Source organism: Mycteria americana, chromosome 2 (genome assembly GCF_035582795.1).
Source record: "Mycteria americana isolate JAX WOST 10 ecotype Jacksonville Zoo and Gardens chromosome 2, USCA_MyAme_1.0, whole genome shotgun sequence".
Taxonomy (NCBI): domain Eukaryota; kingdom Metazoa; phylum Chordata; class Aves; order Ciconiiformes; family Ciconiidae; genus Mycteria; species Mycteria americana.
Window position 1 is genome coordinate 154,090,046 of NC_134366.1, and position 27,871 is coordinate 154,117,916.

The 27,871-nt window shown below is 38.4% G+C and overlaps 1 protein-coding gene across 4 annotated transcripts in view; it reads left to right on the top strand.

The window, feature by feature from the left end:
• Positions 1-27,871, top strand: part of ZFPM2 (zinc finger protein, FOG family member 2) — a 325,601-nt gene that overhangs the window by 194,481 nt on the left and 103,249 nt on the right. For all 4 annotated transcript variants that reach the window (XM_075495111.1, XM_075495110.1, XM_075495112.1 and 1 more), the window contains one exon: positions 23,070-23,181. In XM_075495111.1, coding sequence (XP_075351226.1) covers positions 23,070-23,181 — 112 coding nt within the window. The remainder of the gene's footprint in view (positions 1-23,069; positions 23,182-27,871) is intronic.

Below are 27,871 nucleotides of genomic sequence, written 5' to 3' on the forward strand. Positions count from 1 at the left end.
GTGATGGGAATTTACTTCGTAGAGTAGCACATTTGAAATGGCAATTTAAAACATTGTGCACCCACTAAGTGAAGTTATCAAAACAGGGACATAATGGAAGTGGAGGAAATAGAAATGAAGACGGCTTTCCTTGCAACAAATTCATCCACTTGCTTGGGACCATTATTCAGACAAAACAGACAATGTAGTCAGTGAAATTGTCACCCGCAGAGAAGGACATAGTAAGGTCTATTTTTATATACTCATATATACATTAAGACAATCTATGGGTCTTTTAATTTTTTCAGTTTCCATAATAATAGTGTAGGACAGCATATATTGGAGATTATTTGAAATACAAAGATGGTGTTCTTTTCTTTTTCTTTTTTTTTTCTTTTTTTAACTGTAACAGAAAAATTCCAGCAGAAATATAAAAGAATCAATCTTTGGACAAAGTCCACCTTCTCTGTTCTCAGTAAAATTGAGCAAGCTCTCTTTCCTACTGCCTTCTTCAGTGATTGGATTGCAATGGATTCTGTGCCTGCTGTACTATGAGTTTTATGATTCTGTGAGAAAAGATGAATATAGCACTATAAATCTCCCTTCTGAATGCTATTTTAGCTTCTCTAAAGATATTGTAATCTAGTCTATCCATGCTATTTGCAGAAAAGCAGGAGATAGAGTTTTTGTTAGCCAGTGACTGAAGTTTTCAGAGCATGGACTCCATCTGTGGGCCTGAAGCTTCATATGGGCAATCACCGATGTATGTGTATTTTGTTCTGGTTTTCACTTGTGCAGGCAGCAACGGAGATCTTTATGCAAAAATATGGTGCATCTTTGCTCAAATAAAAGGTTATATTTAGAGTTGTATTAGGCAGTCCAATGGCATGGAGAAAGTGAGGATCAAATATGTCCATGGCCATTGCATTATTCGGCAGGGGATACATTTAGCCTTAGAGAAGCCCCTGACTCAGCGAAGATGGAATGGGTCTTTTTCTTAGCGTAATGCTATTGTGGGAATATAAACATTTACATTATGAAGCAAGGGATATAAACGGAAAACATGTATGGATCTTTCTGAAGAACACGACAGCTTCTGTCCTTCCTCATAAAGTATGCGTACTGATACATATAAATAATCAGTCTCTCTTTTTTCTTCATTAAATTATTAAACTATCGACCGTTTTAGTTTAAGCTCTACCATGGGCTATCAAGTCTGAGAATCTCCGTGTATGCAAAAACCACTTCCACAAGGTATTATTTTTAAAGCATATTATTTTAATGATTTATCATAAAGAATGATCTTCTGTATTGCTCTGATAGCCAGTAAAAGTTAAAATATTAAGTGTGCAGTATAGTTAACTGGGATAAGTGCAGCATTAAAGTAGACACACATTAGCCGATACGAGTCATCAGAGGTAAAATCAAAAGGATTAAATTTGACAGAAGAGCCCCATTTCATTTCTTCCAACCCCTGTGATTCTATTGAATAAAAGGTACTTTAAGTACCTTTCTGGACTGCACTAACATCTGCTGTTCTTGGAAAATAGTTTTTGCCAGAGATAGCTATGTTACTGGGAAATGCTGGCCCACAATGGCTTGCAGAGAGGGAGCTGTCTTCTTGTAATATTCTTACTAATTAATTCCCACGAGACTTGCTCCTGGGCTAACTGCTGTGAGCCCAGCAGTGCGAAGAGGTTAGCTGGGAAAGTCACGGGCAGGGGTGCGGTGGCAGCAGCAGAGCCCGTGTGCGCCTGCGCGTGTGTATCCCCCCCAAGGGAGAGGAGGACAAAAAGATGTGCGAAACAGTCAAAGATAGGCAATAAAGGATAGTGACTTAGTTCTCTAGTGGCTATGGCTCTTCCAAATTATATAGTGGGTTCTATAAATTATATCCAGTCTGACCAACTGGACACCTTCCCAAGCCTTATGAACTTATCTTAGCAAGTCACTCAAATATGATTCATTTTGATTGTGTAAGTTTGGAAAAAGAAATCATTCTTGAAGAAGTTGGCAACACACTTATATCTGGAGACCTATCGTCCCTCAATAAAATTAATTGCTACTGGTCAAATCCTGTGTGCTTCATGTTTGTCTTGACTCCAGTGATGGCAGTCGCTGAGCCAAGCCAGAGGTACGTGATTTTACACGTATGTGTGTATGTTTGCACGAGCACAGACACGCGTGCCCATACACGCACCGCACATATGCACATACATTTCCTAGGAATCCTACTTTCAAACCACTTCCTCAAAGAAGGGAAAAACAGTTTTAATTTCACAGAACTGACCAGGAGAGATAATGAAGTACTTTCAAAACTCTTTATGTGTGGAAGCCCTAGAGGCAAACCCCAGAGCTTTCTTACTTTTAGCAACCAATTACTGCCAAAAGAAAGAGTTTCCCCAATTATGAAGTACGCTAATGCAGACTGCACAGACTCAATTTCACAAAGTGTATTGGAAAGGCAGCATTCACATAATTAATGAGAAAATGCTGCATGTGTTCAGACCTTCTGTTAATTGATTAAATGAGTCTATGTCTAAATCTGATTATAATCACACTGTGGCAGCACAATCGAGCGAGTGTGTAAGAGGTAAAGGGACTCTCTCTTCCTCTCTCTTCCTCTCTCAGATACGTGGATGCATCCTCCCTCCTTCTCCCCCGCCCCGAACTGTAAGAACAGGATAAAAATTGGGCTAATAGGAAAGGTAGCGAACTTCCCTATCAGAAGCTGGGTAGCTTAATCACAATTACTTGAACAGTTATTCTTGGTTTAGTGTCTCGGTTCCTGTTTAATCCATCACTTGCACTTGTAAGATACAACGGGCTTTATAGCAAACGTCAGTTTGATTCTTATTGTGGTTAACAAGTGCTGGTTAGTTTTCCTGCGGTGTCATAATAAAACACAAAACCTGCCATGTGCTTGTCATTTTTTTTAAAGAAGGCCACAGTGTTCCCTAAGGGTTGTGAGAGAAGTTCATCCCATTGAACTGGTCAGCAAGATATCATTAGCTCGTTGTGTACATGAAATCCAGGGGTTAGAGCACCAAGCGTCACAAGCCAGTTTCTTTACCTCCTTGAGCTGATCAGAGGATCAGAGTATCAAGGAAGGATTAGCACTGACTTGGGATTTGTGTGATTGGTTAATTTATTGCGGCGATGGCAGGCCTTTCATCTATGGCAACATTTAATCAGCACGGCCATGGAGGCTATTACGGGTTAGCTCTTTTCTCAAGTCAGCCAGGGCTGCACCATCAGCCCTATCACAATTCCCCTGAAATTTCCAAATTATCTGGAACAGGCTTTAGCCTCACAGTAATAAAAATTAGAAGAGATTCCTGATAGCACTGGTGGAAAAGGCTTTCACTTGCACAGGGCAAATTATAAATAGTATGAACGTGCACTTTAAAAAAAAAATTCTCCACCTCTTAAGAGATGTGCAGGACTTATCACCCCTGCTCTGATCCAAATCCTCGTGGTTGAAAATTTATATTAGATTTTATCAGTGAGGCCTAAGTCTAGAAAAATCAATGAAGGTTATCTTTTATGTTGCAGGAACTTGTGGAAATATTGATTTTCATTTTATAGTGAATTTGGAGCATGAGTTGGTAATCACTGCTGAGCTGACTACAATGTTTGCCTACTGTATCTTTTACTGAGTTTTGCTCAAGTATTTAAGATAGTATATTCCTGTTGATTTTAGCATGTAGTTTGAAGTCAAATGTTTCTTAATACAAGTTGGTGCATCTCTTGTTATATAATGTAATCCTTCAGCATAATGGTGATTAGCTAGTGTCTGTTGAATGATTTCTGAATTTAATAGCGATGTTCAGAATGAGAAAGAGGGAGATTTCAGGACTCCCCTCATATATCTTCCTTCTCCTTTTTCCTTACCAGGCACTGGAAACACTAAGTGAAATATAAAGTATAAGAGAATATAATGAAAAATAAGATGAAGGATGCTAAAAGATAAAATATCCATGTATACAAAGAGTTAGGAACCTGAATAACTGCTAGTATAAATTATAGTTATTCAATCTATTAAGCATTAAATCTTTCAGAACTAATGAAAGCTAGAAAAACTTCTACTGATAAAAGATACCATGGCCACAGTTTATTAAATGAGTCCAGATCCTTCATCTTGGCTCTTAAAAATCCTAAGTAAAACTCTGATTCAGAGAGTGATTTTAGAGCTTTTCTCCTGTAATGCCCTTACTCAGTCTCTGTGGTTTTTATTTGTATAGAGTATGTCCGCTTTCAATGTCATTTCTATTGGCTGTGTATCCGTGCAACTGATTTTAAAATGGATGAATTCTTCAAAAAGTCATTTGAATATTCAAATAAATCTGTTCCTGCCAAATTTATGCCATTTTTTTTTGATTTTAGGTAACATATATGTGATTGAGTTCTTTCAGACCTGATACTGGAAAAGGAATTTTTAATACCTCCTTCACACAATCTAACTCTCGGGGAAGTAAAATAAAACTTTGTGACTTTCATAAGATAAAGCCTAACTGACCATGAGCGCTTAAAACAGGGATACTCTCAGATAACTATTCCCTGTTAAAGCAAATATCATTAAAAATAGTAGGAAAAACAAAATTACAGCTAGTTTTAAACAGATAGATCTTGGAGTATGGGCTCTGCTTGTTCCCTCATTCCCAAGTCCTTTGGGCAGGACCTGTTGTTCCCCGAGTACAGAAGGCACAATCGTAGCAAGTACTTTGCCTGAGAGACCTTTTCAGCTTCTCAGGTAAGGATTTAAATCTATAACTCCACAGAGATGCTGAAATACCTTTTTTTGAAACATTGGTGCAAAGAAATGCTGTTCCTCTGGGAGAGAAATAGTGAAGCTTTTTGCAAAGTGCATGTCCTCAAATGCGGTTGAAGAACATGATGCTGCAGGTGTCCCTGAGCATAATCTCTAAATACATGGTCATTAGCTGCAGCAAACTTACAGGAAAAAGTGTATGAACATAGCTACCTGGATCTCCTCCTGGTTGGAGAACCTGCAGCACGATGCTGGGGAACATACAAGGGTGCGCTTACCAGGATGCACGGATATATAAAATTCTAGTTCCTAGAGTGAACTGTGTGTCACTGCATTTATTTACATGATATTGGCATCCTTCTCCAAGTTAATTATGCCCTATTATGCTTCTAATGCTGTCATTATTTTAGTATCCTAACTTTTAGTCTTCTTGAGTATTGTAGTTGGTATGTCTTTTGCTTGGTTCTATACATTTTCCTCCAGTCACAGTCTGTTCATATATTACACAGAAATGCCATGGATTTATAAATATGAGCAATGGTGTGTCACTGATTTCAGAGAGAGCAGGATTGTGTCCACTTTTTATTTTCCATGTGATGATTAAGCTGATTGGTATTCCTTTAGCTGGAAATCGTTTTCAGGAAAAAAGAAATGTAATGGATTGAATTCTTTACTGTCTAGTCGTGGCATTTGTATGAACTATGAATACTGATGGTATATGTAAAAGAATTTAAAGGCCGTCTTACCTACTGTAATGTTAACTTTTATAAAGTACAATGAAATAGAAAAAGGGTTTTTTTCCTTCCTATAGGTAAATGTTTATGCTATCCAAAGCCTGTAATGCTTGAGCTTTGCCCCACAGAAACTCCTACTGATGTCTCTGGTATTTTGAGCTGAAGTAATGCTGGAATAAACACTTGAAGGGTCAGCCTTAACATGTAAGGGGGGGGGGGAAGCATAGTCATTTTTTTTTCTTTCAATTCAAAATGAAATTATTAACATCATAAAATCTTTGACAGTGGAGAAACTACAAAGAAAGGATGACCTGCAAAGACTGAGTTAAATTCTGTTATCTGAACCACAGGTGCAATTCCTTTTGACGTCAATGGGAATGGTATCTGTGTTGCTGAGAGTAAAATATGACCCGTTGTCTATTTGCTTGTCTATTATGGAACTACAGATGAGCCTGCATAACTGAACAGATATGCCTGGACAGATTTGATTGCCTTTGTTAATTGTTCGTCTTGAACCTGGCATTTGCATGAAATTACACTGAATATTTTATTTTGCACACTTTAAGCCAGTGCTGAGTTTAAAGAAAATAATTAAAGGGTTTATAAGACAACTAGCCAGGATTTGGAACATTTTGCAGTATTCTCTATTTTATTATCATTATTGATCTAAAGAACAAGGAGTGTTTGGGTCTTTTTCCCAAAATCAAGCCATATTTTGCAAAATCATATATTCTTAAAAATTTACCAAAGTCGGAAAGACTAATTTTTTCATTACTGAATAATATATTTCCATGCAGTGCACCTTTTTTTAAGATTCTTCTCTGCTGCCATTAGTTATATACCAATGAGAGACTGCAAAGTGATTACATATGACAATCATTTGAAGCATTGCTGCTGTTAGAAATAAACCTTGCTTAGCTGATTTTCAAAGTGGTAATTTCCAAGTTTGGCCTTTAGTTATAGCTTTACCATAAGTTTTTGTTTGTTAGGCTTTAGGAAACATTTTAGATTAAAGTTGAAGAAATGGAGATTTGCAGTCAGATGATGAGATTCTTGCGTGCTGGATTCTGAGGTTTACTGAGCAATTTACAGTAACAGAGCAGAATCTCTCTCCAAGGATGGCCTCACCGTTACGAACACTGTGTGCAGGTCATGATACCTTCTTCCTTTTGAATTTTTTTAGAAACCCTGTTACCAGCTGTAAGCCCCATGACTCTTTGTGTGTCTGGTCAAGGAGGGCAAATACCCACAAGGGTGGGCTTCTCTGGTGAATACGTGGCAGAGTTCTCCCAAGTCTTTAAAGGTTCTTCAAGGAAGACAACATTTGACCCTGGTTTGCCCCCAAGAAGACAAGTCGTTGTAATTGACCTGGACAAATAAATCACATACAAATAATCTTTTCCTTTCAAAATAATTATATACAACTATAGCATAGCCAAAAGAGTTGGGATCCATATCTACCCGGTAAAAGATATAGAGTCTTCAAGTCAGTTGGTTAATAGGCCAGTTAGGCAACACACAGCAGTTTAAAAGTAATATGGAAATGAGGTGGGCGTTGGGATAAAAAGTCCACAAAAAAATCGGTGATGTGGTATCACTTGTTTTTTTAAAGAAAAATTCTTACTTGGAATAATATAGTGGAAAACTAGGATTGCTACACGTTCCTAGAATTACTGAAGAATTGCTTATATGTGTAGTATGTTGACTAGCCAGTACATTTCTAGATTATTTTGGACATATTCCTGGGAAATAAGCCAACACTGATAAATAGGCTTGATTTTGGAAAGCCTCTAGGATGAATCTAGTGATCATAGTACTGTAAATATGAAATTTAAGTCTAGAAAACGTTGTCCATTTGACTTTATGAAAAAGACAGATTTTGAAAAAAATGTAAAAGCTAAGTTACTTTGAATGCTGTATATCAAATTAGTTACAGAAAAATGGGAAGTATTTCAGAAGTTGACAAATACAATTGGAACGTATCCTGAGTCAGAGGAACTAATTCAAATCATTCTCTTGGTGAACGTTTTCTTACCTATGTGCATTCCAGCACCATCCTTAAATGTGTTGTGCACCTCACTCATCCTGATCCAAAACCTCAAATCTCCTGGAGTCATTACACTAACCTTCAGAAAATTTGGATCAGACCAGAGGTGTGGTTTTTGCCCAGTGCCAGTAGTCTGTCCTTCAGTTTGTGTACAGTGCAGGTGAGGTCTGTGAGCTTTTTTTGAAACACAGGTGTTTATTAAGAGGAAAAAAAGAAAGCTAGGTGCTTCACTTTAATGGGTTCAATTGTCTGTATATAAGAATAGCACCTATTAATATTTCTAACCTCTAACATCATGCACTGACACACACATTTATAACAAAGAATCCAATTTCTTTTTTTAAACCAATTCTTTTCTCAAAGTTTGAAACAATTCTAGGCAAGCTTAAAAATCTTAGTCAGTGTTTCCTTTTAATAAAATTCAGTATCATAATACTGATATTTCACTAATCTTAAGATACTCAATTTGGTTATTCTTCCATTTCAATTGTAAATGGCATCTTTAATCTAATATACTGGGAGTTTGATAACCTTCAATTTAACATGGACGCCATTTCAAAAAGATCTTAAGATAATTTACACACTACTTCAGTCACTTCAAGTTGTATGGGCTCAGTTACATGTAAATTTTGCTTTTATGATGAAAAATATGTTATTTATTAATTTGTTCAAGTTACATGTATGTTATTCAGTTCTGCAAAAATGTCCGAGTAATGACCTTTTAACTTTATCTCTGTTGAATTGACTGAAGTGAATGCTGTAAAATATCAGTCCAGTATTTCTCTTTCAGTAACGATAAATTGATATGGTGCATATTTGTCTTAAATGACATACTTGGGAATGCCATAAAGAGTCTAATTCTGCCTAGTACTGAAGGGTCTCTATTAATTACATGGTAGGCACGAAGTAAAAGAATCAATAGAATTGATGTCCATGGGTCACATCCTGCTTTCTTCACTTTAAATACAGAAACATTTCCATGGCTTCAGTTGTTTTCAGCAATGAACTGTGGAAGACTTTACAACTGCAGAGAATTTCACTTTGTCATGACACTGCCACATAGATGTTATAATGAAACTGTCTTGAATATTCAGGTAGATGCAAGTATAAATTTGATTGTAAAATCATCTGCGACTCTCGTAGAAATTAGAAAATCAGTTTTCTCATTTGTCTGAATTTTCTTGCATTTAAGAGAGATTTCAAGTCAAATACCTGCCCATTCATTTTCAAAGCATGGTGGTTAATATATTGTTTTGTTAAAATTGCTGGCAGTCTTCTGTGCAGTACTTAAGAAATAGAAGCTTTAAAAAAGCATTTTGGAAGTAGCCTGTTTATAATGCACTATAGAGAAATAATTCCTCTGACAAATATGCTATTTACAGTCAAATCATTTCATAACTAAAAAAAAAAAAAAACAACCAACAGTAGTGTGGTTTACTAGAAAGCATCCCATTCCTGTTGTCAAGGTTTTAATCAAAATCCCAGGCCTTGTGGAGTAATCTAGGGATTTTCTCTTGTGTTTTATTAGTTGTTTTTTGAACTATAATCCCAGCAAGTAACAAAACTCAGCTGTACATACGAAACTACCACCTATCGCAGTTCTTTCAGTCTCAAATAGGATAACCAGAGCATAACTACTGTGAAGCAATACAATTATGAATTTCTTGAGGGGAAAAAAGGAGAGATAAGTGCGCGGAAGTCAGCTAACACTGATGCATGGGTGGCTACAGCATGCAAAGGGTTAACAAGATTTTCATTTTAGATAGTTGCCGTAGTAACAATCAGAGAGCTCAGGCTGTATCTTTTCTATTTGTGGGGAATGTTTAGATTTACAGAGTAGCTCAGCTTATTATATATCTGCCTTGATTGCTGGATAAGGTTCGTTGATTAAAAACAGAATAAGATGCATTTTTATAATACTAAGGGAACCCGCTGCCCCCCGCCCCCGCCTCCCATCACTCTTTGTCCAGATCTCCCTCCGCTCTCCCAGCGCTCGCCCGCTGCCCAAGGTGTGGCTGTAAATCAAGTTTCACTTGAACTTTCAAGGAGCAGAGGCCGGTGTCGCCGGCGCTGCGTGCGGCAGGAGCGCTTGGTCCTGAGCGTCCCTTCCTCCTTCCAGCAGCTGGTGTGGACCGTAAAGCCGTGCCGCAGCCAGCGCCGGATTTGAGCGCTGCTTCTTTTGTTCGATGTCACGGCTTGCGTTCGCTCGTTCGCCATCCGCAGCTCAGCAAAGGAAAGTTTGATCAAAAGTCACCTCCGTGGCGGAGGAGCGAAGAGGCAGCTCTTTGAGCGTTCATCACCCAACTGCTCCCCTTGGGATTCACGGGAGCTGCCAGAGGCTCGCAGGCTCTGCAGATGTGGCCACCTCCCTTCAATGCGCAAATGGGATCTGAGCTTGTGAAAATCAGGCAATTATTCATTTCCTTCCCTTAAAAACCGAGAGGGCTCGTGGCCGCCGTCGCGGGGTGCCGGGTGTGCAGAGGTAGCCGTGTCCCTCCAGCCCGGCGGCTGCCGTGCGAGACCCGTGCCCCGCGCCGGCGGTGGCCCGCACCTCGCCTGGGGGCCCGTATCTCCTGGGAGCAGGGAGAAAGCCCTGCTCAGTTGGGGTGCCAGGTTCAAGCCTGCCTTGAACAGCTGCTGCCAATTAGTGCCAAGTGATATGTGGTAGTTGTTTGAAACAGATAGGGTGGCTGGAGTACTGTCGCGTTTTAATGCCAATTTCTGTGACAAGAAGAAGAGAAATTCTGGTATAAAGTTTTACTAACTTCTGCAGTTTGATAGCCTGGACTTCTCTGATTCCGCCAATTTCTAAAGCTCTTGCTCTTTTAGAGCTCTTGATTTTTCATACTGCTGATGCTGTTTGTGGTGGTAGGTTGCTTTCTTGGCTCCATAGCACATGCACTGAGGAGGGGCTTTCTTTTCCTTTTATTGACTTCACTGGGATATTGAAGTACTAGGAACATTTGGAAGCTGGCTTTTTTTTTTGCTCAGGTATCTGAAAATTGATTTGAAAATTTTATTGGAAGCAGAAGGGATTTGATTTGATTTCCTTTGAACCAGGAGAGGCCTTCAAGGAAAAATCAGCTTTTGGAATTAAAAAATTCTTATTTGTGAAACTGATCTGAGCCAACGGTAGAATAGTTTTCTAATCACTTAAATTCAGTCCGCAGTGTAGTTCTTATTACCACTCATTTTTCATTTCATAGAAAGAGTTTTCATTTCATAGAAAGAAAAAAAAAAAAATTACCTGACTCTATGACCTAGGTGCAAATTTGTTGTTCTTTTTGATGCTCCCTACTTTTGAAAGGCAGCCCACTTCCACTTGAGGACCTCTCCTTGCACTTGTGATCCCAGACAGAGGCTTGGCAGCTCCCGAGGGGTCCCATTAGAGAACAAGGAGCTGCAGCACTGCTGTCCTGAAGTGGCTTAATCAGTAGGCTGCTGACTGGCAAGAGTTTGACACCAATATTCTGTAGTCGTAGACGTACCCGGTTATTCTGTTCATCATTTTCACACTGTTTTGTTTCTACAGATGAAAGTGAATGAATCCATCAGCTCCCTTTAAGCCAGTTGCATCACTCTCTTATCAATGCCGTCATTTAAACTTAGGATACCAGCCTGTGTATATGCATCAGTCCCAGAAACGGACATTGGTTCACAGTCAAATTCTTGCTGCAAAGAACTTCAAAAAATCAATTTATTTCTATCTGAGAAAAAGATCCTTTAAATAAACTTGCCAAGCTGCCAGCTTCTTTGTCTGTTGTTACTTATTCCAAGTGATAGGTTTTTTGAGTTCCCTAAACTATGTTAAAATAGGAGGGGTTTGGGCTTCGTTCATTGTTATTTTCAAGTTATAAACGTAACACCAGGTCCCTGTCTCGCTTTTAGCCCTTCTTTTACGTGTAGATGTTTCGTAAGTATCTGAATGAATTTTCCAAGTAAAATGTATTTTCTTGGAACTATTTTTACTTACAGAAAGTCTTTTACCCTTACACCCAGCTTCATTGTGTTCAAAACCAAAAGCCTGAAAACAGCATTCCTGCACTAATTCTTTGTTTCCAGATTTTAAGATCTATTATGCATAGTGTAGTGCGTAATCATAATTATGCATTCGTGATGATGTTTGTACTGGCTTAACTCAGGAATAGTATGAGAAAGCTAATCTCGAAGCTACAGGCTGTTTTCCTGCACTTTAGATTCTGATCTGAGCTGTTTGTTGAGTCTTACTGGAACCAGAGCCCTGTACTCACCAGTCCCGCTGCCGGACTCTCCATCGTTATCTCCAGTCCCAGTGAAGGACCTTCACCCATTCTTTGAAAACTTCTTTTTTTCATGGAAACTTGCATAGTTGCAGTCCTTTGTCATGCTGCATATAATCAGTACACTGAAGCCATTTAAATGAGAGCTGCGTTACGCGACGATGTCATACAAGCTACAAAAAATGAGGATCCTTTTAATCTGCCATTGGGCATTTTAGGGAACTTCATTTTCATTTTTATGTGAGAAGAGCAAAAAAAAATCCTCATGCTTTTAAGGCAGTGGGGAAAAAATGACCTGATTATGTGTAACATACTCTTCAACTGGAAGAAAGTAACTGCTTGCAAGGTAAAGGTGCTGCTCTGCTCAGTTCATCTTCTTGGTCCAAGCCTTCTGAAATGATAAAGAAAGTCCGTAATTCAGATCTGTGAAAGATCATCTTGATGAAAAAGCACAGAATTTTGAAATGTATTTTCTCTGAAATCCCCATATTAATCAGTTACTCAATAGCATTGTTATTTATTTAAAAATCTATACAAAATTTGATGGAATGGAAGAAAGATTAAAAACCCTAAAGTACTGCAGGTCATAAGTTAATTTCTACTGAACTAATTTTCTTGTGAAGTCTGTTTTAATATTTTGTGGTTTTTTTCACTGATAATATTTAGGAAGAGGTTTTCAGTGGAATAAAAAAATTTAAGATGTTTACATGAAAACATTATGTGTATCTTACGAAGGTTTAACAAGCTAAAGGAAATTTTACAACATTCTATCTTTGATACACTAGAAAATAGAAATTATACTTATAAGTGCATAGAGAATAACCAAAAATTCAAATTATTTACAAACTTTCCATCAATATTTTATATATATATATATATGTAATGTTAATTCCTCTCCTCATTACTTGTAGACAAGAAAGCATGGAGTAACATAGAAAATCACTAATGGAACCTTGTTCCAGTTTATTTTTACATAAGCAGTCAAGAATCATGCATAATGCAACAGTGTACCAACTGGCAGCACACTCACAGGAGATAATTTAAACTTGTTTTTTATGGACACAAGAAGCTGATTTTAAAGCCATCCCTAAGAAGATTGTCCTTGATTTTACATTATCCTGGGTGGGTGTTTCAGTTTCCATTTCACTCGCTGAGTGAAAAATATCCTAGTGTCTGCTTAATAGTGATGGAATTTTCTACATGAAGATGTAAGGAGGAATTAGGTTTTACCCCATAATTATATATTAAATCAGTGTTAAAATACAGTTGTAATCAAATCCTTTCATATCCCAAGGCCACACATTTGATACAGTACATTGGAAGGTCAGAATACTTAGCTGAGTATACACCCCTTGAGACTCAACAGATGTACAGATATGCGGCCTAATCCCAAAAACGCATTCATAAGTCTGGAAGATCAGAATTGAGCCTTAATTCTCTAAAGGACTGCCACAATGTTGTGTGGTCCTTTCATCCAAATTAGAGTGATTCATTATGTATAGTCCATTAGCACCATCAGGGATAGGTGTGGGCCATAAAATCTGCATTAGGATTTCTAAATATGTCAAGGATAATCTTAAAATGAGATAAACTGGCATGTTTTAACTGAACTAAAAATAATTAATCAAAGTCATACATGTAGACTTCTGGTTGTTGAATCATGCCTTAAAATTCTACCTTAAATGATTATGCTGTCTTACCAAATATAAAACTTGGACAGAGGACTGTATATTGGATTTATACTGTTACTTTAAAGTACCGTGTTTCCCATTGGTAAAGATATATATAAAAATATCTAGTAAAAACATGCATAGAAATCTTAAAAAATCGGGAAGAAAAGCACAGAAGATTTTTCTTCTATTCCCCAATTCTATTTCAAATGAGTTAGGTAGGAATTTATATATAATATTTTGTGTTCATTCAGTGTGTGCACCACTGAAGTTCAAGTATTGTGCCATGCACCATCAAGAGAGTTACACTCTAATACCTACACCATTGACTACAATACCTTTGTATTAAATATGTATTTCATAAAGGCCTCACAATATTCATTGAAAATATAATCCTAATAGAGCTGCACTGGATTATACAGTTAAAATATTGGACAAGCATACAGAGAACTTTTTATTTTCTGCCTTTTTCGTTCTGGGGAAAAAAACGTGAAATTAAAAAGTATTATCGTTTACTGCTGCTAAAGCATGACTTTTTCTTATTCATCTTTCATGACAAAAACATTCACTTTTCTAAAGTAAAATACACAACCTGTGTTTGCAGTTCCAGACAAAGTAATAATAATATATAATAAGCAGAATCTAACTACTAAGTAATCTATAGTTCTGTGTAATGGACTGTTTATAGAAGGCTTTATGCATGTCCTTTTCTATTCTTGTATTTTAATGGATTCCTTAGATAAAAATAAATACATATAATACATGAAATTTGGACTTCTGGAAATGATGGTTTAAATCATCCATTCCAGGGTAAGAAAAAGTACAACAGAGAAAAAAATCCAAAATTACTGCAAAACAGAAATTATTCAGTACCACACTGTAACTAAGCTGTAGATACAGCAATCATTGTGGACGGTTTCAGTGTAAATAGCTGGACAGTGGGACCAGGCAGAATTAACCCATATGCAATATAAATGCCTTCATGTCTTCTAGAAAAACCTCTGTAATTGTCTCCTTGATTGTCTAGAATATTTGTTGTCACGTTAACTACCCCAGGCCCAAATGATCTGTGTGCAAAGTAAGAGAGCAAATCTCAGACAATTAACAAGGATTGATGGTTTATCCCAGAGTTTAGTCCCTCAACCCGTCCAGCGTAAACTCGATGTTTGCAGAATTGCAGCTGAGCCATACCGAGCAGACTATTCATCTATTTAACATTAAAAATGTTTAGCAAAAGGGAAAGGAGTTACATTCAAGCAAGTGCATTCAGAAAATATTTACTGGCGAATATCAATGTGGTCTCGTTAGTAGAAAGAGAGACCTAATTCTTAGAGTAGACAATAATTGACAACAGTGAGGTTAACCCAGTAGGAAAAATGCACTGATAATTCAGTGTGAAAGCGTGCAAGCAGCACTGCATTATATCTTGTCTAAAGATAAGTTATATAGTGTGTGATTTCATCGGTACAGGTGCATGTCATCTCTGAAATAGTATTATCCAAAGTATTCAACTTCACAGTAAAGCGGAAAGGTTCAACACCCACGGCAGATACCTGAGCACTAAGACACAATGACGGTGGGCATGCTACCCGCAGGTATCAACTCACCACAACAGAGATGATTCACTTAGCGTTGTCAAGTTTCAGAATATCCTAATCATATTTATGCTAATCACAGCACAGAATAAGAATACAGTTTCCTGGTGCTGGTCATTGTGTAAACACACAATGCGTATATACATATATATATATATATACTGCTTTCCCAAAGAATGAAGTGAACAGGACGGGGAGTAATAGGAGAAATATAATGAGAAAGGCGAGTCAAGAGAGTGATGGCAAAATACACTGCTGTCCATCCCGTGCTCTTTGGGAAAGGGAGGATTTATCTAGACATAGTTAGGCAGGTGTATACAAAATGGAAGAAAGAGAAAGGTAGGAGGACAGGGCAAGGGAGGCGCAGCTGCAGAGTGAAGCCAGGTGAAAAGACTTTATAGGAGGGAAGGACAGGAGTAGAAAGCCCATCAACATGGGGTGGTGTGGGCAGGGGAAGCTCACTGAGTGTTCAGAGGTCCAGTTTCCAGCTTTTCCATTCCTGTTCCTATCAGTTAGTTGTCACCTCCTCAGGACCACAAGGCAAGCAGCCAGAAGGAATCACCGGGACCCTCAGCTAGGACCAGGTGCTCCAGAATCTGGATTAATTCTTTTAAACCTTCCTAGTCTGGGGAAGAGTTTGAAGATGGGTTCCAAGGGTACCCTGGAATAACTAGAACAAGCTTTAGACAGCCATTATTTTGTACCTAACTTACAGTGAGATTTGACTTATGTTTGTTTTATAGATTTGAAAAAATGCATTCTAGCTAGGTAACATGAAATGATCTCAGTGTTTAGCGTACATTTAATTTGCATTAGGGACATTCATCAGCAGGCATATTTGATATTAATAAAAAATTTGGAATCATACTGAAGTCATGACAAGTGTTGGAAAATATTAGCAGACCTAGGGTGTATTTTTTTGTTTGAATATTTTCTTTGGTGTGCTTTAGGTTTGTGGATATATGGTGAAATGTATGTTCAGTTTTGTCACTTGACAAGTGATGATCTCTTGGGGTAAACAGCAGGGTTTCTCAGTTGCAGGGAATCCCAGCTGTCTTTTGGGATTCCATCTGTGTGTACATTTCTTTTTCTTTTTTTCTTTTTTTTTTTTTCTTTTTTGTGTTTGGAACATTTAAAGGCTTTGGTTTGACCACAGCCTCTTCAAATGTTACCAATTCTTTTTTTTCTGCTATCACCAAAAAAAAAAAACAACCCACCCCTGAAGAGACTGCCTCTTCAGATAAGTGGAATCCCAAAATAAATAGCCAAATGTAGTTCATTGTAGACTAGGAATGATGCAAGTTGTTTCACAACCAGCCAGTCTGCAGGTGCAGCACTGCCATGTTAACCACTAGCGCTACATAACGAGAATCCAGAGCCCTGGGCAGAAGAGGCACGAGGACTTTTTCCCTCCCACCTTGTCCGAGATACTGGGAAGTAACACCGACCCCTCCTCCTTTCCTCCATCACTAGTTTTGTGGCCCCTCACAAGCAACAATTTGTCTGTCTATCTTCTTTGTGCCAGTTAGCATGCCAGAACACCAGTTACATCTGTGCAGATTCTTGTACTCTTCGTCTAGCCATAAAACAGGCATCTGATGGATGATACTTGAACGCTCCTCTGAAACACTGGGTCCCATAAAGTTGTAAAGTAGTAACTAAAACAGTTATCCCAGGCTGTCTGCAGATTTAGCTGAAATTAACTGCATCTATTACGTTTGTATCAGGTTTTCAAAATATTTTTTTTCAACCACAAGGACTAAGGATTGCAAAATTTCTCTTGCATTTAGTTTAAGTTTCAAGATCTCACTGATAAACATAGCAGGGGCTGTGAAAACTGAAATCCTGGTGCAATTGCACAATGCCAGAGTAGGTGTTTATAGGCTGGAGACTGCCATGTCTTTGCTTTATTTGGTGATATTTGTCATCGGCATGGAGCCACGGCACCAAAAACTTCCTGACATCTCTGGTCTCGTCTAAGTGGAGAGGAGTTGCCTCCACATGTGTAGCAAAGAAAGCCGTGGCACTGTGAAGTGCTGCCACGGGCCCTGACTGGCAGGGTTTCCAGAGAAGCCCTTGAGATAAATATTCTTCCAAGACTGAATCCTCCTTGGAAAAAGATAAGAGTTTTCAGGGAAGCTACAGAAATTGAAAGACAGTCCAGCTGATTGCCCACAAATTGACAACAATGAGGGTCTGTGTCTGTCCACTGGGCTGTTTGGATAGGCTTGTCTTAGGGTTTGATGAATTTGTAATCAGTTATATGATGCAGAAATACATTAAGACAGTTAATGTAAGTGTGAGGTGATAAAGTAGTTACCGTTCTTCTTATTCAAAAACATCTTAGAACAAATATTAATTAATTAGGGATAGTTTGAGACCTATGCAAATCTCTGCTATTGCTCGGTCCAGAATGACCCTTAGGAGACCTTCCCAACTGAACTGATTTGATGAGCTTATAAAGTTTTGCTGTATTGAGTATGGTGGCCGCCAAAGGTGAACTTAACCTCTCGAGAGGGGACGTTCTGCGGTTTCAGCATGTCAGAAAGTACATCAACCTTACGTCAATCAAATTGACTTTAAATTGAATTTCAAAGTAGAAACCTCCGTCGGTGTATTAACTGGTGTTTTACTATCCCAGACTCATATCTGAAGGCACCTGAGATATATTTACAGTTCTCCTCCCAGTACAGTCTTGTTTTAATTGGCTGTATAACTGTGTAACACTGCACCGTGGGGCATGAGAACTTTCTCCAAGGGCACGAAGACATTTTGGTAATCTTCTGTATCTTCTATGGGAACTCGGACTCTTTGGAAGATTTAGAAAGAAAATCTGTTTGCAGGAACCAAAATACAATTAGAAGCAAAGCTCTTGAGTATCTTAAGTGTCCAGCAACTTTCCTCTGTTTTGGTGAGAGCACTTTAAGGAAGTAGTTTTGACATTATGGAGCCCTGTACTGATTGAAGAAAAAAAAGGTAAAGATAGAAATGTAGTGATTTTTCAATGAACGGTACATCTCCTTAAATAAAGTTGAACACTTTTTGGAACACCATGCCCGGGACAGGATGGTTTTGTCACAGCGACTTACTGAACATCAGCTCAGTACCTATTTCTTGCTCTGGCACAGCTTCTTAGGAAACAGCTACCAACAATCAGGCATTTGACATCAGAATTTCATAGATTTCAAACAACTTGCTCATACCGTATTTCCCTTCAGCGTGGGGGCTTCCTCAAGTTTCTGGCAGGCCACACACATCATATGTTAGAAATCTTTGCAGGGAAGAGCCCATCTAATGTTACTTGTCAGCATGGATTCCTTTTAGCGAGAGTGCAAAACTATTTTCGGCCCGCTGTGATGGCTATTTTTATCTCCATTAACCTCTTGACTGAATATAAACATTTATTGAGGGTTACCTCCCTTGTTTGTCCAGTTGCTTCAAAGGTTAGTGAAAAGTGGATGCCTGCCTGACCTCTTTCATCCTCATTAGCTGATTCTAATTGTTCCCTGAGAGATCGCAGTTTTGACCCTGTTTGTCCTTGTCAAATTTGTCTAGTTATGGCATGAAGACATTAGCAGAAATTGCATTTTCAGGTAAAAATGACTGTAGCGTAGAATACACACTTACCTAGTATAGTGCAGTGAACAATACTGTGGTTCTTTAATGCGCCCTCGTTTCCAAAATGTGAGGTTCCTCTTGTATGGCCCCATCTTATGGACACCTGTGTTAGTAGATCCCTATGATTATCCTTAGGCAGTAAGCAGGAGTCATGTAAGCTTTTGAGTAATTTGTAGCAGTTCTTTTGGAGGGAAAAATAAAATTTTGTTTGGTTTTTGAAGTCTTACTTTTAAGCAGCTGTAATATTGTTGCTACTGTGTCAAGGAAGCTTTTTTGTAAAAAGGTACCTTTCTTAAACTAGAGATATTCCTAATAGCACTGCAAAAAAAAAAAAAAGCATAAAGTAGTTAACACCTCCCACCACCACCATTTTGGGAATGACCAACTAAATGTTACAGTATGACAAATCTTATGAATTACAGGGTAATTTTCATAGTACACTCTGACAGTCAGAGCATGAACATACTTTACTTCAAGTGGGATGGTGTCCCAAAGGTAAAGAGTTGTCATGAAGAACATTTTGCCCTGCCAAGAGTTTCTTCGGTGTCAAGCCAGGAAAGCCCTTTTTCACGTTCCTTGGTGGATCTCAGCTGTGGTCATACGGCTGGGGCAAAGGACCTGGCAGCTCTCAGTTAGGTATCTCAAATAGACAGGTCCCAGGCTTCACAGGTTGTAACCAGCGCCTTAAATCCCCCAGACACTTAGTGCAGATTAAAAAGCACTGGTGTGATGCGCTCAAAGCACGATATCCTGCTTTACAAGCGGGTTGCCGCATTCTGCACCAGCTTCAGCTTTCAAATGGATTTAAAATGTAGCCTCAGGTATAGCGCATTGCAGTAGTCTAATCTTGAGGTGATAAAGGCATGACTGATTTAACCATAGCTTCTTGTTATCTTGGACTGGGGTCTTTTCATTTTAACCATTTTAGGGAAATGGCCTTTCCTGAATCAGCAGGCTTGCTTCAATTCTTACTATGTAATAAGGCACAACAAGAGCAAGCCTTTGTCGGTGGTGAACACCTCCTATGAATGTGTGAGCCTCACAGGATGCCAGACCCCAAGAACCGCTGCCGTGGTCCTGACTCGTCTTACAGCTCACACAATATGCCTGTGAGGTACTTCAAAGAGAAGCCATTGCCCGTCTCCCTCAGTGGAGCTGCCAAGCTTTACAAGCAGCCAGGGCCTTGTGAAGTTTTGCTTTCATATTAAAAGAAGTTTATTTACATATCTGTGGAGCTTGGGAGCAGAGCTATGGGAGAGTGGGAAATTCTTTTGAGGTGTGCACCAGCTCTTCTGGGCTAGCAGAGCTGTGAGACAAAACACCCTGTTCCTCCTCCAGCCTATCTCTAGTGCCTAGAGACCACTCACAGCTGCTGAACTGATTACAAGTTTTACTGCCAAGCCGACCTGGAAGCTAGTTTAGTGATCTCCGTGTAGTTCTTTAAGGTCCAGAAAAGCTCTGTAAACGGGGGACAGCAAAGCGACCTCGCGTCCTGACTGCTGGTGCTCAGTCTACCTGCTGCTGCCGCTGCTGCCGCTGCCGCTGCTGCTGCTGCTGCTGCTGCTGCTGCTGCTGCTGCTGCTCCTCAGAAGGGACGCGGCACCAGCCTGGGCTCCCCTCATTGTCTAGAAGGAACAGGGGCGGTGGCCGGGGACTAAGCCTACCACTTACTAAAGGAGCAATTAATGTCCATGAGAAAGTCAAACGGTATCTCTGCATCTCATTTCTTCCTCAGCAGTGTGTGGTTAAGTATAATCCTTTCCCAGGATATATTATTTGTCCTGTCTATGTAGATAATAAACTATTGCCCAGCACAAGAAGATCCTGATATTATTTGAGGCTTTTTGATACCACCTTAATGCAAATAATACCCTTGCAGATGGGAGAGACACAATGAAATGTCAGATGTCTGGGAAGAAGAAAACCAAAAATAGGAATTAGATCTTGTGCAAATTACATAGATGATCCCTTCTGCACTTAAAAGATAGAATTTTGTTTTGTTTTTTAACTTGGCCTCCAACTTAAAAAAAAAAAAACCTTGTTTGAACATTTGAATCGTTTATGGTGTACTTGTAAAAGTCCACTACCTGGATAGTATTGCACTGTCTTTTGATTGCACTTGGGATTACCAGAGACTGAGAGCACATGTAAGCACAAAAAACATGTTAAAGGCTTGACTGAAGTGGCAGTTGGAGAAATGCAGCATGTGGTAGGAACATGTCCTGGTCCTCCTCTTCATTATTGCTATGCAGTCACGGTTGCCAACATTCACGCTAAAGCTTGTGTTTAATATGAGTGTGATTCTCAGCTATGTGAAGAATAGCCACTCTTCCTTGTTTCCATAGCAGCCTTAGCGCTGTTTGGTGTAAATGACACTAAAGTCCAGACTTTTCTATAATAGAAGAGATGATACTTTGATTACCTTTCATCTCATCTCTTGCAGATCTTTTTCAGTTCATGCCTCATTTACATCATTATTTTCTGTGCAGTCCCTATGTAAATACTTTGCACTGATTTCATAATTGGTAATATCAGACTTCTTGATAATTTATATACGAACTTAACCGAAACTTAACTTAAAACCAAAATTGTCTTGTTTACTGGTCAATTACAAACCAGAATTTAAATTCAGATTTCAAACACATGCGGTTGGGTTGACTCTTGTAATACTTCATATAAGCAAACACACTTCCTGCAACTTCCTGTAGAAAAAGCAGTATTAGGAATTGAGACATTGCATGTCTCTGGTTGCAGTATTTTTACACTAGGTAGGTATGTTGTCACTAGCTGTTACATTCCTTTTTACTAATTCCATTCTTCATTTCTGTCTGTTTTTTCCGACACTTCTGGAAGATGAATACTGTCATGGAGGGCATATAGAAGAAGTGTGACTTATGCATAAACATTTGGATGAAAAAGGCAAAATATAAGATGCAAATTAAGCAAGAAATACTATATTTGATAAAACAATATTAGAGAATAAACAGATCAAAACAACAACTGAAAATGTGAAGAACTGTGACATTCAATACGTCTTATCCGATCATCTTTATTAAAATATTGATATATCATAAATTATATTAAATAGATCTTATATAAGAGTATGAATTTAATCTTATATAACTAAAATATTTTAAATAATATCTTATTTTCAATAAATATTTTCATGTATATTTTGGGAATGTAATATGTTCTATGGTAACTCTTAATCTACTTCACTACATTTCTAGAACAGTCATAGATAATAAATGTGGCCAACGCATCTGGAATGTCTATATAAATATATGATTTTCCGTATCTTAAAATTTTTTGACTCTCTTAATCATACAGAATATCACAATAGAACATAGCTGGAGCCAACTAGAGAATTATTGATGGAATCTAAAAATAATTAATCAAATTCTCTTAGAAAAGCTTGGAGTGTCTTGGACAGAATTATATCCCAGGAAAAAAAAAAAAAAACAACAAAAGTTACGTGGTGGCTGTTGTACTTTGTACTCTCTGTTATGCTTTCATGCTTGATATAGAGAAAAAGAACTGTGAATGATAGAAGTCTTAAGTGGCATCTCAGTGCCACATACTGACAAACTCAGGATTACCCACAGGGTTTTTGCCATTTATTAGTAAAAGAAGTTAAGTGTTAATAAATTTAAAGCCTCTACCTTATCTCCTCAAATACCAAATTCTCTAAGTATAGAATCTAAAATATACACAGGAGATGGTTTTGTTAAATGTGTGTCTCCTTGCCTGCATGCCTTTCAGCGCAATGGATGTCATGCTTTACTTTTGTGCCTTTGAATTTATTAATACAACTTCTTTTATAGTCTTTTTGGAGACAAAGTGCAGGGAATCATTAGCATTATTATTATTTCAGACATAGTAAAATCACACATCAACACTTAGCAAAAGGGGAAAAATTCCATTATCCATTCACAGCGATTTCCTATGATAATACAAATGTTACCCAGGACAGATCTTTGAAATGGATACCAATTCTTTAAATTCTTTCCTGTCTGTTTCAGGAAATAGTGAGATCCCATTGATAATGAAGTACAATGTGTCTAAAGTTCACTTCTAAACACTTGGCTCTTTGCTGCGAAAGTCATCTGCATTCCCTTTATAATTCTCAGCCACCAGAGATCTGCTTAATCTTGGAGATCTGATCCAATATCATTCGGAAAAATCCTTGATAATAGTTTCACCATTCAATCAATGAAAGAACTAAAGCTTACTGCTTGTGTCTTCTTAAAAAAAGATCCCGAGGTAGGGGAATAAGGCCTTGGCTTATGGGTTTGGAGATTTTGTTGTTTGCAAATAAAATGATTATTACTATTATTATTCAAGTTCTTAATCAAGGCAAGCAAATGGCATCTGTTTGTTATCATCCTTCCTACAGAAGACAAAGGCTTCAGTCCCTATGGTACTGACTGCTGGCCCCAAGTGGTTGCTGGATGTGACTTGGCAAGGAGTAGAAGACAACAAAAACAACTGCATTGTGTACAGCAAAGGTAAACACAAGCTGATTTTTTTTTCTACTGTCTTGTGCAAGGTACTGAGATAAAACTACACCTGTTGCATAATAGGAAAATTAAGTAGTTTGTTTCCCCTTGAAGTGGAACAGTTTTCATTCCCATTTTCCTACCCTCCTCTGGTTTTGCCTTTTTTTTTTTTTGGTTTTTTTTTTTGCTTTTAATGTTACAAAAACCCGACATGGTGTCTTAGTGTACTAAATGCTTTATAAACACAGAAGGACATCAGCTGACATAAGACATACCATCCATTTCTCTCTGAGAGTTAGTGCCTGGTGGGAAACATCAGTAAAATCTATACACTTTAAAGAGGTGGATTCTTTCTGACATTTTATTGGACATACTGGATAGCATTTCTCCATGTTACATTACATTGTAGACTACTAACTGAAATCTGGTTTTATAAGAAGAATTTGAACTTGATTGGACTATGATAAGACTTCATGTCAGCATGGTAACAGAAGATAACTGGAACTGGATTTCAGGGTTGTCACCTCTGACATTCCAGTTTCTGTGTAGTGGCATGATGGGATGATGCTTCACTGGAATGTATTGGCTACTGGCAATGCGTATCATTTCTGTCTTATGTGAATTGTCAGATTTGCTGAAGTCAGTATGAGTTGTTACGAGGCCCCCCAAACACGCTTTGTCTAACTTACCACATCTAACAGCTACTGTGGTTCAAGATGCAAAGGCTTTTGCCTTGCATCTGGAGCCAACCCAAAGAGCCGTGAGTTCAGTCCGTAGTGCCATGGACTATGCACCACGCTGTTTGGTCAGTCACTGTGAAAGCTTTGTAAATGTGGTTATGGTGTCATTACAGTGTGTTTAAAAAAAAAACCAAAACAACACTTGAATACACGGAATAAGAATAACTTACTTAGTGTAGCTGTTTTTGGCATTCCCCCTGAAGATCAGGTTGCAAAACTATGACTTTCCTTTCTTGTATTTCAATCACCAATCTCAGCACTTTGTGAATACTTCAGAACATGCACTGTTCTTGTTTAATTTCTTTTAGGTTTTATTTCTAACCAAACAGACCTACTGAGATCAAAGATTTGTTTGCTGAGGCAACCTAGTGACCATTTCAGCATACAAGCATCCAGGCAAATAAGCACCCATATCAATATATTAACATACAAAACACTAATCATAACATCAAAGACTCCTAAAAACTTACTAGAAACAATTACAACTTGTTCCTATAATCATTGCAATTTATACACTTATAAGAGGATTGCTTTTAAACTGCCACAAACCTTTGAAAGTTGAAACGCTGAAAACAGGGAATTTGCATGTTAAAAATGAGTTGCACACCAGGGTCTTATAAATTCTTTCTATTATAATTACAGAATGCCAACACATTCATTCTGCAACCTGAAACACCTGCAGTACTAGAGAACTGGGCTCAGATCTAAAAAGGGTTGAGCTGCCGGCCCTGTGCAGCTTGCTGATTGCTGCCCAACTGAAAGAAGTTGCAAAGTGCTCTGAGTAACACGGTGAAGCTTCTCTCGTGAATCCAGAGCTGCAGTTTGCTATTCATACTGTTGCATACTCACAGGCAAACTTTTCTGCAACAACTTTTTAATGTAATGGGAAATTACTTTCACTCCAAAATACAGCTTCTGCAAATTCCCATAGGATGATGTCTTATCAAGTATTACATTCTTTCTGTAATTATAATAATAGTTAGCACATATATACCAGTAAGATTTTTCATCTTCAAAGTACTTTACAAACACTAACTAATTCATTAGACAGTTCCAGTGCTATCTATCTGTCTGACTGAATCTATTGAAATACGATTTTTTTTTTTCAAATACTAAAAACTTTCTTCAGTTTGGTGCAATCTGAGTAGCCCAAAACATTAGTCTTTTCGTTCAAACGTGCTGGATTTTGTTTCACGGATGATGCTGGTTATTTTAGTACTTGGTTAACAAGGTATTGTGAGACAGTCATACAGTGCTCAAGGTGAATTCTGTTATCTCTACCGCAGGTGCATGTTATAACTGAAGTTGAGGATAAATTTGAGCCCTAATTTATAAATACATGTTAAAAACCTGCTACTTCACTAAACTAATGCGGGTAATAAGTTGTAGATATGCTTTACCTTCACTGCATTCTGTTCATCTCTTTGCGCTTTGAGTTGGCTGCTCTGTCGTTCATTAAGCACCTACACTTGCCTTGAGCTCTGCTGGGATTTTTGTACTAGAAAGATTAATTGGCTTGGATCACAAAACAATGTCAAATAGAAGATGGTAAAATAAATAAATAGAATAATGTTTCTTCCTTCAATTTGTATCTCATCATTCCAGATCACATTGCCTTGATTTGTGTTAGCTTTCTGTCTCCTATAGTGCCATTACTTCTAATGAAACGGTGTCAGCTGGCATGTAGTTGTAATTCGATGTTATGTTGTACTTGCATGTGTATAATTTTGTTAGTTTGCTTAGCAATACATTGTTATTTCTGAAAGCAATTAGCCGAACAAATGTGTGGAATTGTACATGTAGCAGATTTGGTCACCTGGGAGCTGTTTTCCTTACTATACCCAAGATGAGACGAGTGGAGTAAATTGGCACATTTCTAAGAGGAAAATAAGTTTGAGAATTGGCTAACAGTCCATGGTAGTGGTTGATCAGTTGCTGACTCAGAAGCGCATGCCATATTTCCTTTTAGCTTATTACAGTGATACCTTTGAGAGCAGAATTTTCCCCAGCTCTTTCAGGAGAGCATAGGAATGGCAGCCTGACTTCCAGTTCACTAGCAGCTATAGGCACCGTAGTCGCCCATGTGTTGCACACAGAATAATCACAGGGAGAGGAGTCTGGCATGTAGTTCCTATTGAAAATGAATCTGAGCTGGCCAGCTAACTCCCTGTTTGCCTTCAAAACTCTCCAGGAAATATTTTCCCTAGGCAAGCAAACACAAAAAGTATGTGTGCACGTACGCATGTGTATATATATGAGATGTACATATATAGGATTATATTGCTAAGTTATTACAGTGGAATCACAATTCATCGTCTATATAAATTTTCAGATTAAGAAACCGGTTATTTAAAATCATACATCAGAGTACATTCAGAGTGAATAGCTATGAAATAACTATTCAGTATTTGAAATTAATTCTATTTAGTCTAGGATCACTTATTTCTATCTATATTTTTTATAACTACATTTCCCCAATACTAGAACAAATTAGAAAAGGGAAAAGCAGTTCATTAGTATCCCTTTTTACAAGCTCTGATACAAGCTGGCTACTCATGGCATGTGCCATTATCCCATTCTATTTTTTTGAAAGGGAACTTCTACAAGTGTAATTACATTTAAAAGACACGCTCTTTTTGTTCTAATATTTATGTCAAACTTCCCTCATGTTTCAAAAACAGTCTATTCAATAATTTAAGATGTCCTAGAAACAGTAACTGAGATTTTAGAGACAGATTTTAGGAACTGGACTTTATCTAGAATTGTAAATATGTTCTTTCAAAAAAACAGCTACAGAGTTTCAGTAAGTATTAATCCATGAACTCTATGTTCATCACAACACAGTGTACTTGAGAAGCACTCGTGCCCAACAGAGTTGTGGACCAGACCTGGTAAATCTCTAAGACCAGAGGCAGGAGTCCCCCCACAACCTAGGACGGGGCTGGGGTATTAACTGCAAATCTTCCACTGGGACTGTAAGGGATTTTAAAAACGAATTATGACTGAATAGAATAGAAATGGTGTAAAAAATACAGTTGCACAGACTGAAAACCATGTTCATAGAACAGACATTTTTCTAGGTATTATTTAAGCCATTTATGTGAAATGTATGGATACCGTATGTTTAGTGGCATTGTTAAAACAGGGTGTCTGTACAAATATTTAGCTGTGGGAATTATAAAATCATAAGGCGATTAAGTTAGCTAGTTGTGAAATTCCAATATTGCTTTTTAAATGACTTCAGGATATAGGAGGTGCTAAGGTTATTATCTGTTATCAGGAATACAGCGGAATTGTACGACTGGATAATAACTAAACAACTGACACAATGTAAAATTACATTATCAGTGTGTTAAAACAAAATTGCGCCCTAAAGGAGTCTACATGCCAGCTCAGAGCTGCAGTGTAATTATGCTTAACTCTGATAATTAAAATACAACGGAGATCAACAGAATCATTTTCATTAAGAAAATTATTAATGATGGTGGTATAACAGTAATTGATTGCAGAGCACCACAGGATAACTCTGTGCAGGAAAACCAACATGTTTAACGTGTGTCTGGGCCGGTTGGGTTGCGTCGCGTCGCGTCGCGTACCGCCGAGCACGCTGCCCGGCCAGGTGGCCGCTGCGGGCACGTCTTCCGCTGCAAACCCCACAGCGGAAAATGGACGCTTTTCAGGCTGCAGCGTGGAGGGAGGGGGCCGGGTGCTGGGGGACGGGGCGGCGGGACGGGGCAGGGGCGGCTGCCAAAAAGGAGCCGGCCACCGGCAGCGACTCGCAGGCTTCTCGAGCCGTCCGTCATCTCATTTCGCACGAGGCGGTGTTTGGTTTTGCATTTCCATTAGTGATTTACTGATGTTATTTCCTCCTCTGCCTGGCCTCACTGAGTAGTTTATGCCCTTCGTTATTTCTGAGGGGATGCGGGAGGAGAAAAAAGCTGTCCTCGCCCCAGCGTGGT